Raw genomic sequence first — 14,537 nt, 5'->3', positions numbered from 1 at the left:
TCTGTTAATAAACTTTTCTTTTTTTTATCCACTTTTTCTCCCATTTTTCTATATTTTCTCCCATCCCAATTTCGTATCATCCAATTCAACCCTCCCCTGTCACGAACGCTGTTTCTTGCCTCCCACAAGCCGGCTGCAATGTGGACTAAGTCATACATAGCACAAGTCCCCTCCGGTACTTGAGGTAACAGCAGTCGCATCTTTTCACCTGCGCAGCTCGATCTCTCAGTGTCGAGGAGTAACGCGTGGGAGGCTCACGCTGCCCCCGACACTTCCTGATTCTACTGCGCAGGCGCACCAACCGACTTGTAGGAGTCGCTTGTTCACAACGTTCGATCCCCACCCTTCAGTTTTCCCTCCCCGTAATACGGCCAATGTGTATTACTGCGGACGACCAGCTAAACTGAAAACAATGTGGAGAGCTGGATTCGAACACGCGAATCCTAGCGTCTCCACACTGGTGGCGAGTGCCTTGCCCACTACACCACCTAGCCGCCCACCTGTTAATAAACTTTTCAATCAATCAATCAATCGCTGTTCTAGAATGTGCTACTATGATGTTCCTAACAACAGTTCCGTGGGTGAATTAATAAGGTAACATTACAATCACTACAATATATGTCACAAATGTAACAGTACTATATACCTGTATGTCATGTATGTCCTATGCCATAAATGTCATGATGTCATGTATGTCATAAATGTCACTATGAATTGAAAATGGGGGACCCTGATGTAAACAAGACAAACGTCTTTCTCTGGTCTGCATCCCCTTAACACTTTGAGTGCCACGCCGGGTTTTCCTTTTTACCCCCTTGATGCCACCATCCACTTCAATGTTAACGTTAACATCGCCTAATCTATGTTTTAAATTATGGCTATGTGTCTAATCTGCCCGTCGCTTATCAAAGACTATTTTCCAGTCAGTGCTGTCAAGGCAGATTGGTTTTTTATCGCGTCATTTCCGTTTCAGAGCATTTAGAAAAGCACCCGTTTTGAGATAAAAAAAAAACAGCCCATTCTGGACCATTCTATGAAAATAGTCTTTTACTGGAATATTCCACAACGTTGATATTCATCTGCCTTTTTATGAATCGTTTTCAAATAAACGCTAGATGATCAATATTGTACGTGCACGCAAGCACATTCGGGCCGCGCACGGATAATCGCCGCGTTGATTTCCTCTTGGACTTTTACAGTGAAACCGAAAGAGCCCATTTCACAAAACAGCTTATAACTTCATCAAAATTAGTCTGATTATCCTAACACTGATAACATAGATTCCTTACCTGACATCAGATGGTATCCAACTGGTATATTCCAATTCCTGATCACCATTCGAAAAAATCGATAAGTGTATAGATCCAACGCGATACAGTAGAACTCCATGATCAGCGGGGCTCAGAGGCTCCAGAATGAACTGTGGTAACCCCGGCTGGATCAGTGGACTGGAAAATGTGGAGTACCGGATTTTTTTCCCCATCCATTTTCATTGAGTCCATTCCAAAATCCCTTATGTCATCTGGGAGACGATAGGGGGCGCTTTTTTCCACATATGATCGCCGGCGGTGCTCGTGTATACTCGGGTAGGCTCGCGTGATGCAATATGATTTCAGATCGCTAAAAAAAAGAAAAAAAAAAAAAATCCGAGAAATCTCGTGAGTGGCTTTCAACCACATAAAAATAAACCCGAGATATCTCGTGTGTGGCAGTTAAAGTGTTAACAATTGTGTGTATTGTATTTGCACCGTACTGTATTGTACCCATTCTGCAATCTGTTAAATAAAGTTTTCATTCATTCAAGCATATGGAGGGGGGGGGGGGGGGGGGGGGGGGTGTGGACATTTACGGGGGCCAGTTTCCCGTGGTGCTCTTTGAGAGTGGTTTTGAAGGTGGGTAGGGATTCACATTTTTTTTATTCATACTTGAAAATCCATTAGGCAAAAATTTTATAAATTAAAAACTATACAGAATATGGTATACCATATGCATTTGTTTGTGTTTTATTGTATTCACATTACTGTGACCACATAGACTGGTCTGGTGGTTAGTTACCCTTACCCATATTAAAATGTACCACTGCGTTTCTGGTAAAGTGAGAGGAGTGATGTTAAAAAGAGCCGTGCACACGCACAGCATGATATGGGGCTAGTTCCCATCAGTGCAGAGGACGCTGGAAGTCGCGAGCGCGCAAACCTCGCTCTTTAGCCGATGGGAACTAGTCTAGTCGCCTCGCCCACATTGGCTGCACGCTCGCGCCATTGTAGCCACTAGCCAACTCCTCCTCTACGAGCGTTAGCTCGCGTTGAATTTCACCTGGAAGTAGCGGAATTCGCATTCAGTATCCGCCAAGATGCCGCGTGTTTACGTCGGGAAGCTGAGCTATCACGTCCGAGAGAAGGATATGCAGAGGTTTTTCAGCGGTTATGGGAAATTACTCGAGATCGATCTGAAAAACGGGTAAGATGTTCGAGCTAACGGCTAGCCGGGCCGCCATGCTGGAGTAGCGGCAAGGCCCTCATCCTCGGCCCTCGTGTTTCTGCTGCTCAGACAGAACGGGTTGTATTAATATATCAATCGATGAACTACTGACGTTAATTGTATAATGGTCGATGAAATCAAGCTAGTTAAGTTTAGCTACCGTCACCCGTGTGCATGCGGGCCGAGTATTTAACGTTTGTTCTACGAAGTCATGTGAATGCAAAACACGCCGCTGCCGTTAGTTAACGGTTAGGCCGTTAGGTCGGCTGGCTGAGAATAGCTGGTGTATTTATTCACTGACGCAGCGTTATCTTACGTTTATATTTGATTGATTACATTTATTTTAAAACTAGATGTACACTATATGCTACTCTCTCGGGACATGAGTGGGGAAAGTACAACGTATTTCACTAACTAACACGAAGGCCCAAATGATGATGCTGCCTAAAAGTGAAGCCTTTGTGTCGCGCAGGCCGGTGGTTCTCAACGTGAGGTTCCAGGGAGTCTCCAGAAAACAGGCTATATTTTAAATGTCCCATTTCAAAAAGTTAGCCCAGTTTGTATAGGCCTACGTTCTCCTTGTTATCATCTCGGCTACAATAGAATTGTGGAATTCTGCACGTTTTCTTTTTAACTAACAAAGATCTTCCGTAGCCTGATGTTTACCAATGTGGGGATCCTCCCATGTGTGCAAAGGGTTGAAGAACCACTGTAGGCTTTTACAAGTTGTATCTGCGCACTTCTATATTCAAAGCAGCCATCGCCATTAGTTGATTTGACTGGTCATCGGGGTTAATTAATGTTGACCGATTTTCCAAAAATACCTGAAATCGGTCATTGTCCATGTCACGGGACGTGGCCCATTACCTCCACACGAGCACAACATCAGTAGATGCATACTACGATATATCAACATTAATTAAGCAGGCATGGGGAGTAAATGTTATATGGTGATTTGAGCGCATATCCATATACATAAATATGCAAAACATATTTACTATGTCCTTGGTTCACTTGATCACTCCAAGATCATTACCAGCCAGCAGCAGTGGCACAATGAGGGGAAAGGTCAGAGGTCAGATTTGACCTTTAGACCAAAGGAGCAAGGGCCTTGAGGTTATTGATGCAGACTGACTCTTGTCTCAAAAGTGTCTTATTACACCCCCTGCCTCGCCCAAAGATACCCAGCAAACTCAAATAGGTGGTCATGGCATTGGCTATACATAGCCTGCTTAACCAACCAGAAGGTAGTGGGAAAACGCTTGTAAACTGCATCTATTTGGAAACTAGTATATCGTTAATTATAAGCAGGGCTCCAGACTAACTTTTTATACCAGTGCATCTAGTGATGCACGATATATCGGCCGCCGATATAATATCGGCCGATATGGCCGTTTTTTTTACACATCGGTATCGGACCGATATCAAGATAGGGCCGATATTAAATAAAAATAAAAATGTTTTTTTTTTTTTTTTTTTTTTAAATGTTTTTCTTTTTCTTTTTACATGTTTTGGCCTTAAATAGTTTCAAAATATCAGTCATTTCTGAAAATAAGTTACAAAAGTACAAAAATTATGCGTTTTGGAAAATAGCTCTTTATTTGATTATCATAAAAAAGTGTTTTCTATACAGAGATATCGACATCGGTAAATATCGGTATCGGCCAGAACAGCAATATTAATATCGGTTATCGGTATCGGCCACAATTTTCACATCGGTGCATCACTAAGTGCATCTAACTTTTTCATTTAGGTGCACCAGCACTTAATTTAAGCGCACTAAAAAAATCACAGTGCCTTTTTGACCAATAATACATTTTAAGCATTACCTTTTACCTTTACCTTTTTTGTCAGTTCCCATACACAGTAGTAATTTCTTAAGATGTTTTGTAAATGATTGTAAACAGGAATAAGACGGGTACAAGCACCGCAAAATTTTTCTTTACAAAAAAACTCTAGTTTTCAATTACGAGCTTGTAGCTACTAAGTGAACTTGTGGTGTCGCTCAATGAGGAGTGGGGAACAAAATAAACGTTTTGGCCTACCAGCCAAAAATGATAAATAGCTTTAGTATTTAGTATGTGTTATTATTACTTTATTACATGGCGTTTTAACATTAGCCGAAATGCTTGATTGTGATTGGTCAATAGCGCTCGTCAGAGGTCCGTTATTACTCGATAACGGACCTCTGCCGAGCAATAATGACCGCTGTGTGCGCAGCTGTAGCAATCAAGCCCACTGACTAGGCCTGCCACGATAACACATTTTGCTGGGCGATTAATTGCCCCCGAAAATATCGCGATAAGCGATATTATTGCGACCGGTTAGAGAATTTTTTTTTGGAGAAATTTATTTCCCAAAACTTTTATTTTGAAGCCCACCGCTCCGTCTTTTCCGGTGTTTAAGACTTTTATTTTGAAGCCCACCGACCGGACCGGAAGTATTGTTGTGATTATTTCAGGTACTTTTTGGGTACCAGAAAAGTCACGTGAAACACTGCAGACCACTGAATAGAGACGCGTCTCTAGGATTTCATAATCATTATGTTTGCAGCAGGCACAAGTGCAATAAACAAAGGATACAGTCACTGTGTATTCTGCCTCATTTATTGATTAAACAAAACCGACATCAACACAATTTGCCACCGAGCGGAGAGTTTAGTCTCGCAAAAAGATCGCTGACTTGTTAAGGCTTGTTGTTAGGTTAGGTGCTAATGTTGTGCTAGCGTTTTAGCATGGCTATCGTACATAGCGTGATCAATATAACTCGCTATTGATTGTTTGTATGAGTAACGTTAATGCTAGTAGAATAGACACAACGTGAGGTAATCACCATCCATTTTAAACCGGTTATTACCTAATGCTAACGTTAGCAAATAGACGCGACTGGTAACGTTACAGCTTGTTAGCCTAATGCTCGTTAACGTTAGCATAGACAGCCTAGCTAACGTTAACGCTTGTAGAATAGACACAATGAGGTAACGTTAGCGTTAGCAGAATAGACACAACGAGGGTCTCGTTAATGTTGTTGTTGATTGATTGATTGAAAACTGTGTTTACTCTGTTTGTATGAGTAACGTTAATGCTAGTAGAATAGACACAATGTGCTGTGCTCTGTAGTAAAGCCAGCGGCCCGCCTGCCTGTACGTTAATGCCAAGCAAGCAGTGCAAAAATGCTTCCGCATTCGTCACCGCACGCTAGTGCGGTAAAGCGCCCTTCTTTTCAGACAAATGCTACCGTGCGTGCACCGGCGGCGGCGTGCTCGCTCAGGTGCGTGCGTGCGCCGGCGTGCTCGCGCATGCGCATGAGATCCGACACGAGCGGAGCTCAATATATATAAGTCACCGCCCCTTATTCAGTATCTAGCAATAGCTCAATTGGCAAGGACACATGGCTGTGGATCCTATGGCTTGTTTGCTGGCGAGTTCGAATCCCATCGAAAATATTTTTTAACGTGATTTTTTTTTAACGTGTATTCTTTCGCCGGTTAAGGTTAGGCATTGTTTCGGAGTTGGTTAAGGTTAGAACGGTTAAGTTTAGGCGCTGTTAAGGAGCTGGTTAAGGTTAGAGTTTGTCAAAGAGAATGGCAATATAATTTCTATGGTTAAGGTTAAGGTTAGGCATTGTTTCGGAGTTGGTTAAGGTTAGAACGGTTAAGTTTAGGCGTTGTTAAGGAGCTGGTTAAGGTTAGAGTTTGTCAAAGAGAATGGCAATAGACAGCCTATTTCCGCGCGACCTGGGCGCTGGGCGGCGGAAAATGAAAGGCGTATTACTGCATGCCACTACGGTAAATTTTTGCACTGCTTGCTTGGCATAAAGCTACACGCGGCCCGCCTCCCAACACGGACAGTGACTGACAAGGGGCACTGGGTCCGCCTCATTAAAACAAACGCGCAAATAGCAATTAATCGCGCCCGTCAAAATCATTGCATTCATTTTAATTATCGCGGCAATTAATCGATTTATTGCTTATCGCGGCAGGCCTACCACTGACACACAGTGCATCAGTGCAGCCAATCAGACACACCTGCTGGCGAAGCTGCCGGCGATGACAGCGGAGCGACAGAACGGAACTGCTTCTGCATTTGATCTCGTCTTGTCGATGGTGTAAAATGAATTAGGTATATTGTTAGTAAGTTAGCCATGTAATAAGCGGGATAATGTATAGCTATACTCGGTCATTGTCGCAAAATAATTGACCTTCACTACGTTTAAAGAACACCATGGCGAGGTGCCTCTGTGTTCTAAACTCAGTGTCGGTCAATCGGACCCGGCTCGCATCAGAAAAGGGTGTGTCTGTCTGAGTGAGAACGCCCCGTCCCCGCCCCCCCCCGCTGATTCGTCCCCGGGGGCGCTGAACCTGGGCCGGTGAAATAGGTGGTCTCAGGTGCGCACTAGGGGTGGGACGATACATCGATCCAGATCGATATATCGATCTATTATCAATAATCAAATAGGATCGATGCCACGTAAAAAGATCGATTCATATTGCGATACTCTTATTTTGAAAATCCGGCGACGGCGACGTCATCGCCCCGCGCCCAGTGTTGTGAAACTCAAACTCCGTTTAACATCAACAGCTGCCAGTAGCGTCTAGAGCGTCACTACTAGAGCAAGACTAGTGTGCCTATTCTTTGACCCAAAACATGTCCCTGTTGTTTTATTCCACAACGGGTCCAATGCATCTAACCTGCTTTGCAATCCTCGTCACTCCATTATGCCCACGTCGCGTTAAAGATCGAAGATAACGTTACTTTAGCGTGAGCTAACAAGCTAACCCAGAGCCATAGGCAGAGAGAAGTGGGGACTGGGAGGGTGCATTCTCGGGGATAGCCCCACTAACAGGATCTGGCCGGTACTGCATCTTGGGACTCCCAATATGCTTTTCCAGCCAAAATACAGCTCTGTGACAGTGAATAGGATATTAATATCGAGAAAAAAAAAGAAATGAACCAAAAACAGTGAACAGGAGGTCTATTTGTATTAAAAACAATAGATTGTTTTTCATTTAAATGTCTGGAAGAGCTCAAAAATAAAAATGTCATGATATTTCCATTGCCTTTTTTGTTTGTTGATTTAAATGTTACTGATTGTATTAAATGGGCACATAATATCGTCTCATATCGATCGCAGGCACCTGAATCGAATCGTATCGTGGCAGACTGTGTGATATCGGATAATATCGTATCGTTGTCCAAAGAATCGATATCGTATCGTGATTAAACTGGTGATTCCCACCCCTAGTGCGCACTAGTGGGGGGCGGGGGGCGTGACACACACAACGTCTCATGTGGAGCCTCACAGCTCAGTGGATGAAAACATGAAGCCACGTTACAAAGCGCAACACTTCCCTGGCTCGCATTAGGCCTGGCAAATTTGTTTGCCATTGCTATGTCTATACATTGTTCGAATGCATTTATTTCTATTAGACCAGTGGTGCCCAACCAGTCGGCCGTGGTCGACCAGTAGATCAATGACATGCAATATAATTGCCACAAGCGATGGGATAATGTTAGCTTCTGAACAGGCTAAGCTAACTAGCGTTAGCCGTTAGCTTAGCGTTAGCCGTTAGCTTAGCGTTAGCCATTGCTGTCTACTAGGGGTGGACGGTATAAACTATACGGTATAAACGGTATGAATTTGCTCTACGGTATGGATTTTGACTGAGCAGCTCTAAAATAGCAATGATGTCATGTAACCACAGCGCGACTATTTCACTCGCATTTGCCCCTAAAAATAGATAGAATTAGTCATAGATAGGCCTGCCGCGATAAGCAATAAATCGATTAATTGCCGCGATAATTAAAATGAATGCAATGATTTTGACGGGCGCGATTAATTGCTATTTGCGCGTTTGTTTTAATGAGGCGGACCCAGTGCCCCTTGTCAGTCACTGTCCGTGTTGGGAGGCGAGCCGCTGGCTTTACTACAGAGCACAGCACTACTACTATACTAGCATTAACGTTACTCATACAAACAGAGTAAACACAGTTTTCAATCAATCAATCAATAACAACATTAACGAGACCCTCGTTGTGTCTATTCTGCTAACGCTAACGTTACCTCTCATTGTGTCTATTCTACAAGCGTTAACGTTAGCTGTAACGTTACCAGTCGCGTCTATTTGCTAACATTAGCATTAGGTAATAACCGGTTTAAAATGGATGGTGATTACCTCACGTTGTGTCTATTCTACTAGCATTAACGTTACTCATACAAACAATCAATAGCGAGTTATAATGATCACGCTATGTACGATAGCCATGCTAAAACGCTAGCACAACATTAGCACCTAACCTAACAACAAGCCTTAACAAGTCAGCGATCTTTTTGCGAGACTAAACTCTCCGCTCGGTGGCAAATTGTGTTGATGTCGGTTTTGTTTAATCAATAAATGAGGCAGAATACACAGTGACTGTATCCTTTGTTTATTGCACTTGTGCCTGCTGCAAACATAATGCTTATGAAATCCTAGAGACGCGTCTCTATTCTGACCAATCAGTGGTCTGCAGTGTTTCACGTGACTTTTCTGGTACCCAAAGTACCTGATAATCGCAACAATACTTCCGGTCCGGTCGGTGGGCTTCAAAATAAAAGTCTAAAACACCGGAAAAGACTGAGCGGTGGGCTTCAAAATAAAAGTTTTGGGAAATAAATTTCTCCAAAAAAAAATTCTCTAACCGGTCGCAATAATATCGCTTATCGCGATATTTTCGGGGGCAATTAATCGCCCAGCAAAATGTGTTATCGTGGCAGGCCTAGTCATAGATAATAGATATGTGCGAACTGGAAAAAGTTATTTAGGAGGCTTCGCTCAGTGGGCGTGCCAGCCCCTACCGCACGCATGTAAACACGGGTCTAGTAGTCTAGTGGGACGGGACACGGGAGGACGGCGGGGTCTCCCTGAGCTAACGTTAGCTTAGCTATAGAGCTGCCGCGGTATTGATGTTTTCCTTACCGCACACATTTGCTAAATATTTCCTACCGCCGCGGTATTACACACACAAAAAAAAAAGTTTGAATGCATTTTTTTTGTAGTCTACTCTTTATATAGCATATAGCCTGCCTCTAGTCTAAATGTCTATCTTTAGAGGATGACTTTGCAGCATGAATATTGTTTGGGATTCGGCATGCACGCATTCGTTATTAAAAGTGAAACACGGATTCGAAGTCTCCCCTCGGTGTCGCGCCCGCCGGTTACCCCCCCGACCCTTTCTTCTTCTTCTTATTATAACGTTACTACTTATGATTACAAAGGTATTCGATTTGTGGCATTAACGTTAGTATAGTTACACGTTCGTATTTACCGGACCACATAGCAAGGCAAGCGTTACTCAATTAATATCTAAGTTCCTTTCTTTGCTCAGAGCGTGCCGAGTTGTACCCATTCTGCGGTCTGTTAATAAAGTTTTCAATCAGACAAGTGTATAGAACGAAGGGCTTTTATTATAACATTTCGTTGCAGTAAAATCATTATGCCTCGTTCCCTGAGGAGCGACGGCGTCGGTAATCCACTCCGGTCTCCGGTGGGAGCTAACGTACTATTAGCCGTGTTGTGATGGGCCTGGCTGAGATTCAGGAAGTAAACGCACTGCAAGATGCTCCAAGCATGTGACGCGTATCTCTTCTGACCAATCAGTGGTCTGCAGTGTTTCATGTGACTTTTCTGGTACCCAATAGGGTCGCTTGGAATCTCGACAGAGAAGTAGGGTATATCTGCAGAGCCGCAAGCCCAACGAGAGCGTAATAATAATAATAATATAATATAATAAAAAACAGCAGTGATGCCGGTATTCAGCCCAACGCTGCGGTGGGCATGATGTAACAGCGATACCGCGGTAATACCGATACCGCGGCAGCTCTACTTAGCTACCGTTACAAAATGACCCAGTCAACTATTCACTTTTAGTTTAATACATGATGAGGCATTGTCTAACTGAACGGTATCTAGTCGGCCAGCTACCGATAGCTCCTGACATCAACAAACGCTCCACAAAGTCTAGTAGAGACGTGTATGCTACCTGTTAGCTCACGTTAGCGCAAGTTAGTTCACCGTTCAAAACGAAATGTCCCATTGAACTAAATAATTCACTGAGGCGTTGTATTAACGTTATATATCCGGCTAGCAGTAGCTACAGATAGCTCCTGGTATCAATGTCTTATAACACTGATTCGATGCGTATTCGAGCTGAGGGCTTGCTGAGCACAGTTAAGTAACGTTATACCAATAGGGTCCAGGTGCAGCGCCGGAGAATCCTGGCCGTAGCTCTGCTCGAGGCTACTCGAGTATAGGTCCAGGTGCAGCTCCGGAGAATCCTGGCCGTAGCTGGAGGCTACTAGAGTACACACAGACAGTGGAGCTTGTTGCGTGGTGGCGATGTCTCGCAGATAATACAAGTACAAGTCTAATTATATAATATATATATTTTATAAAAAAAAATGAATTTTTTTTAATCAAAAACGATGATACCGTGATATATACCGTTACCGTTAGAGTTGTTCCGATACCGATACCAGTATCGGAAATGCCGCCGATACTGCCTAAAATGCTGGTATCGGTATCGGCGAGTACCCTCTAATGTTGCGCTCCGATACCATATGACGTAATTTATCAACAACACTGCGGACGTTGGGCTCTGTAGATATACCCTACTCGCTGAGTGAGCATTATAAAACAAACGTGTGCTTAATCGACCGTGAATTAAAGTGTCAATTGCCATTTTAACAGCAGAGCAGATACTTTCTTAAAATGCCATCGTCCCGGCAGAGCGCTGTTGACGGGGAGCTCTGATGTTATTAGCATTAGCTGAACAGCTAACCGAAAGCTAGCATTAACTAACGTTAAAGGTTTAGCCATAACGTTACCTTGGCTAAAGTTGGGGCTATTCATAATCCAGCAATAATGGCTGCAGACCTGCAAGCAAAGTACAGCAGGTTGGCAAAGGAGTATTCCAAGTTAAATCACGATGTCACCAGTAACGTTAGTTTTTCCATATACCGGTAGCTCTGATGCTAGCTAACCTAGCTCACGGTAACGTCGTCATTGCACAATTGCACGTCGCGTACACAATTAATGACATGTTGCGGACAGCCATATCGGCGACAATGTTTAGCTTTTAGTGCCAAATGATAAGAGTCTGAGGCGGAGTCTCAAAAGAGAATGTTGAATATTTATTGTGCAAAAATCACAACAACAGAGCCTCTGCTACTAAACGGAGCCTTGTAGACAGACTGAGTAGGGTATATCTGCAGAGCCAGTGGGTAGCGAGTGCAGCAACGTATAATGTCCGCGTGGAACTAATGTGCCAACAACCTTTCCGTGGGTGAACTCATTGAGATAGTTTTCAATTACTGATACTAATACTAATCTATACAATCACCTGTTGTTGAATAAAACTTTATAGTTATTACTAAAAAAAACAGTATATAAACAGTAGCTGTATTAAAAAAAAAAAAAAAAAAACGTTTTATAATTTATATAATATTTTTTTAATTTTTTTAATGTATGCACTGGTATCGGATAAGTATCGGTATCGGCCGATACCCAAAGCTTAGGTATCGGATCGGAAAGGAAAAAATGGTATCGGAACATCTCTAGTTACCGTCTATGCTTCAAATTATACCGTGATATAAATTTTAGACCATACCGTCCACCCCTACAGTGTCTACTATACTTTCTTGTTCGAATGCATTTATTTCTATTAGACCAGTGGTGCCCAACCAGTCGGCCGTGGTCGACCAGTAGATCAATGACATTCAATATAATCGATGCAAGCAATGTTACTAGTAAAAGGCTAAGCTAACTAGCGTTAGCCGTTAGCTTAGCGTTATTGTTAACCCTGCAAAACGATCAAAAGCGGACTCTACAACAGAGTTCCATTCGTGAGAAAAGGGGGGTGGGTTATATTGACAAGGCTTAACAGAGGTTCAAATATAACTTCATATTTATTAGGGATGCACCGAATGGGAAATTCTTGGCCGAAACCGATACCGAAAATAGGAAACAGTTGGCCGAATGCCGAAAGGCCGAAAATTATTAATATAAATATATATATATATTATATATATATATATATATATATATTTTTTTTTTAGCTACCTGATTATGGCAAAAGACATGATTATGGCTAAACTTAACTTAAATAATATTAATAATCACTATTATGGGCCCATAAAACATTTATTCAGCACTTTTGAATGCATACATTAATTCCAGACTGTTAAGACTAAAAGACTACAACGATTGATGACGACTTCCTGTCCTCGCATTTCCATTTCCGGTTTAACGATACATTTTCAACAACAGATTGCTGCTAATTAAACACTTCATTTAAACGGAGTAACGTTAACGTTATGTCGAGTTCATACGTGTAGTGTAGTATGAACTCGTCATAACGTTAACATTACTCAGTGTCCACTGTTGCTGCCAACGTTGCGTCGCAGATGGATGGTACACTGTTAGCTCCGTAGCTAATCCGCTCCTAGACTACTGATAGCAGTACCGTTAACGTCGGAGCTGATCAATACTCCGGTTTTTTCTAATTTAGTTTAGAACCGGGTTTCGGGGGGCATCCCTACTCCCAAGAGGAGTTAGTTATCACAGGCTGTAGAATGCAGGAAGAGCTGCCAAGCTGCTCACGTTACATGTTGCGCATGCTACCGGTATGTCTGTAGTCGCGTTTTGATGACGTCATCACAACAACACGTTATTTGACTTTCGGTCATATATTTTCGGTGCTAAAACCCTTTCGGCCGAAAGAGCCGTTTTAACCATTTTCGGCCGATAATTTTCGGTGCATCCCTAATATTTATTAGTTTCTTTATATCAGCATCCAGTCTCCAGTCTCCGTGTTAACACTTCCTGTGTTTACATTTCGAGCGTGACATCATCGACTACGGCAAGCTTACAAGCTCAAAAACGCAAACCGTAAACAAAACCCAGAGCGCACCAAGACTGAAGTGTGTACACAAACTAGAGGGGGGGGGGGGGGGGGACTCGGAATGAGGACGGCACGGAGCTGATTCGACCCCGATGTTGAGTGAGAAAGCCCCCTAGGAGAAGTGGGGTCGGGACACACACAGAGAGAGAGAGAAAAGGCTCCTCAACTTGGGGTCTAAATAGTGATGGCTGTATATCTTTGCAGCATTGTTCTGCACTAGCTAGCTAACGTTAGCATCCAAGCTTTACAAACATAACGTACTGAAAGTGAAAGCCGACACGGACACCTATATAAACATGCAGAACTAACGTTATAACTAGGGATGCCCCGATCGATCGGCCACCGATCGTTATCGGCCGATAATCGGTATAAATATGTGATCTGTGAATTCCGATAATGAGTCATATTCGCCGATCGCGGAAACCGATCAAGCGGAGATCTCACTCGCTGTCTGTCTCAGACACACAGGACCTGCAAACTGCCGCTGCTCCTCCTCCCTTGCCCCGCCCGCACCCGTGTACAGTTTGTAAACACAGAGGAGGAGGCTCTGCTCGAGTCTATAGTGCATTCGACCTGAGCTAACGTTAGCTACCTAGCTATCGTTACTGTTTAAACAAAATTACCCAGTCAACTATTCACTTTTAGTAGGCATTGTCTAGCGGTATTTTGCCGGCTAGCTACTGATAGCTCCTGATATCAACAAATGCTCCAGAAAGTCTAGTAGTCCATGTTGATACCTCCATTAGCTCGCGTTAGCTGATGTTAGTTCACTGTTCAAAACGAAATGTCCCATTGAACTAAATAGTTCACTGAGGCGTTGTCTTAACGTCATCTAGCCGGCCAGCAGTAGCTACAGATAGCTCCTGATATCAATGTCTTATAACATTGATTCAATGCGTATTCGAGCTGAGGGCTTGCTGAATGTGATATGACCAAAGCACAGTAACGTTATACCAATAGGGTCCAGCTGCAGCGCAGGAGAATCCTTGCTGGAGCTGGAGGCTACTAGAGTACACACAGACAGTGGAGCTGTTTGCAGATAGCGAGCATTTTGACTTGTTGCGTGGTGGCGATGTCTCGCAGATAATGCAAGTACAAGTCTAATTATATAATATA

The 14,537-nt window shown here is 43.1% G+C and overlaps 1 protein-coding gene across 1 annotated transcript in view; it reads left to right on the top strand.

Moving 5' to 3' along the window:
• Positions 1–2,257: 2,257 nt before the first annotated feature.
• Positions 2,258–14,537, top strand: part of LOC311230104 (putative splicing factor, arginine/serine-rich 1) — a 31,255-nt gene continuing 18,975 nt past the window's right edge. Inside the window, exon 1 of the mRNA XM_084316263.1 lies at positions 2,258–2,460. Coding sequence (XP_084172389.1) covers positions 2,354–2,460 — 107 coding nt within the window. The 5' untranslated portion in view covers positions 2,258–2,353. The remainder of the gene's footprint in view (positions 2,461–14,537) is intronic.

Source organism: Notolepis coatsorum (genome assembly GCF_963971535.1).
Source record: "Notolepis coatsorum genome assembly, chromosome: 6".
Classification (NCBI taxonomy): Eukaryota; Metazoa; Chordata; class Actinopteri; order Aulopiformes; family Paralepididae; genus Notolepis; species Notolepis coatsorum.
The sequence above is the reverse complement of the archived record's forward strand: the minus strand, read 5'-3'. Positions and strand labels throughout refer to the sequence as shown.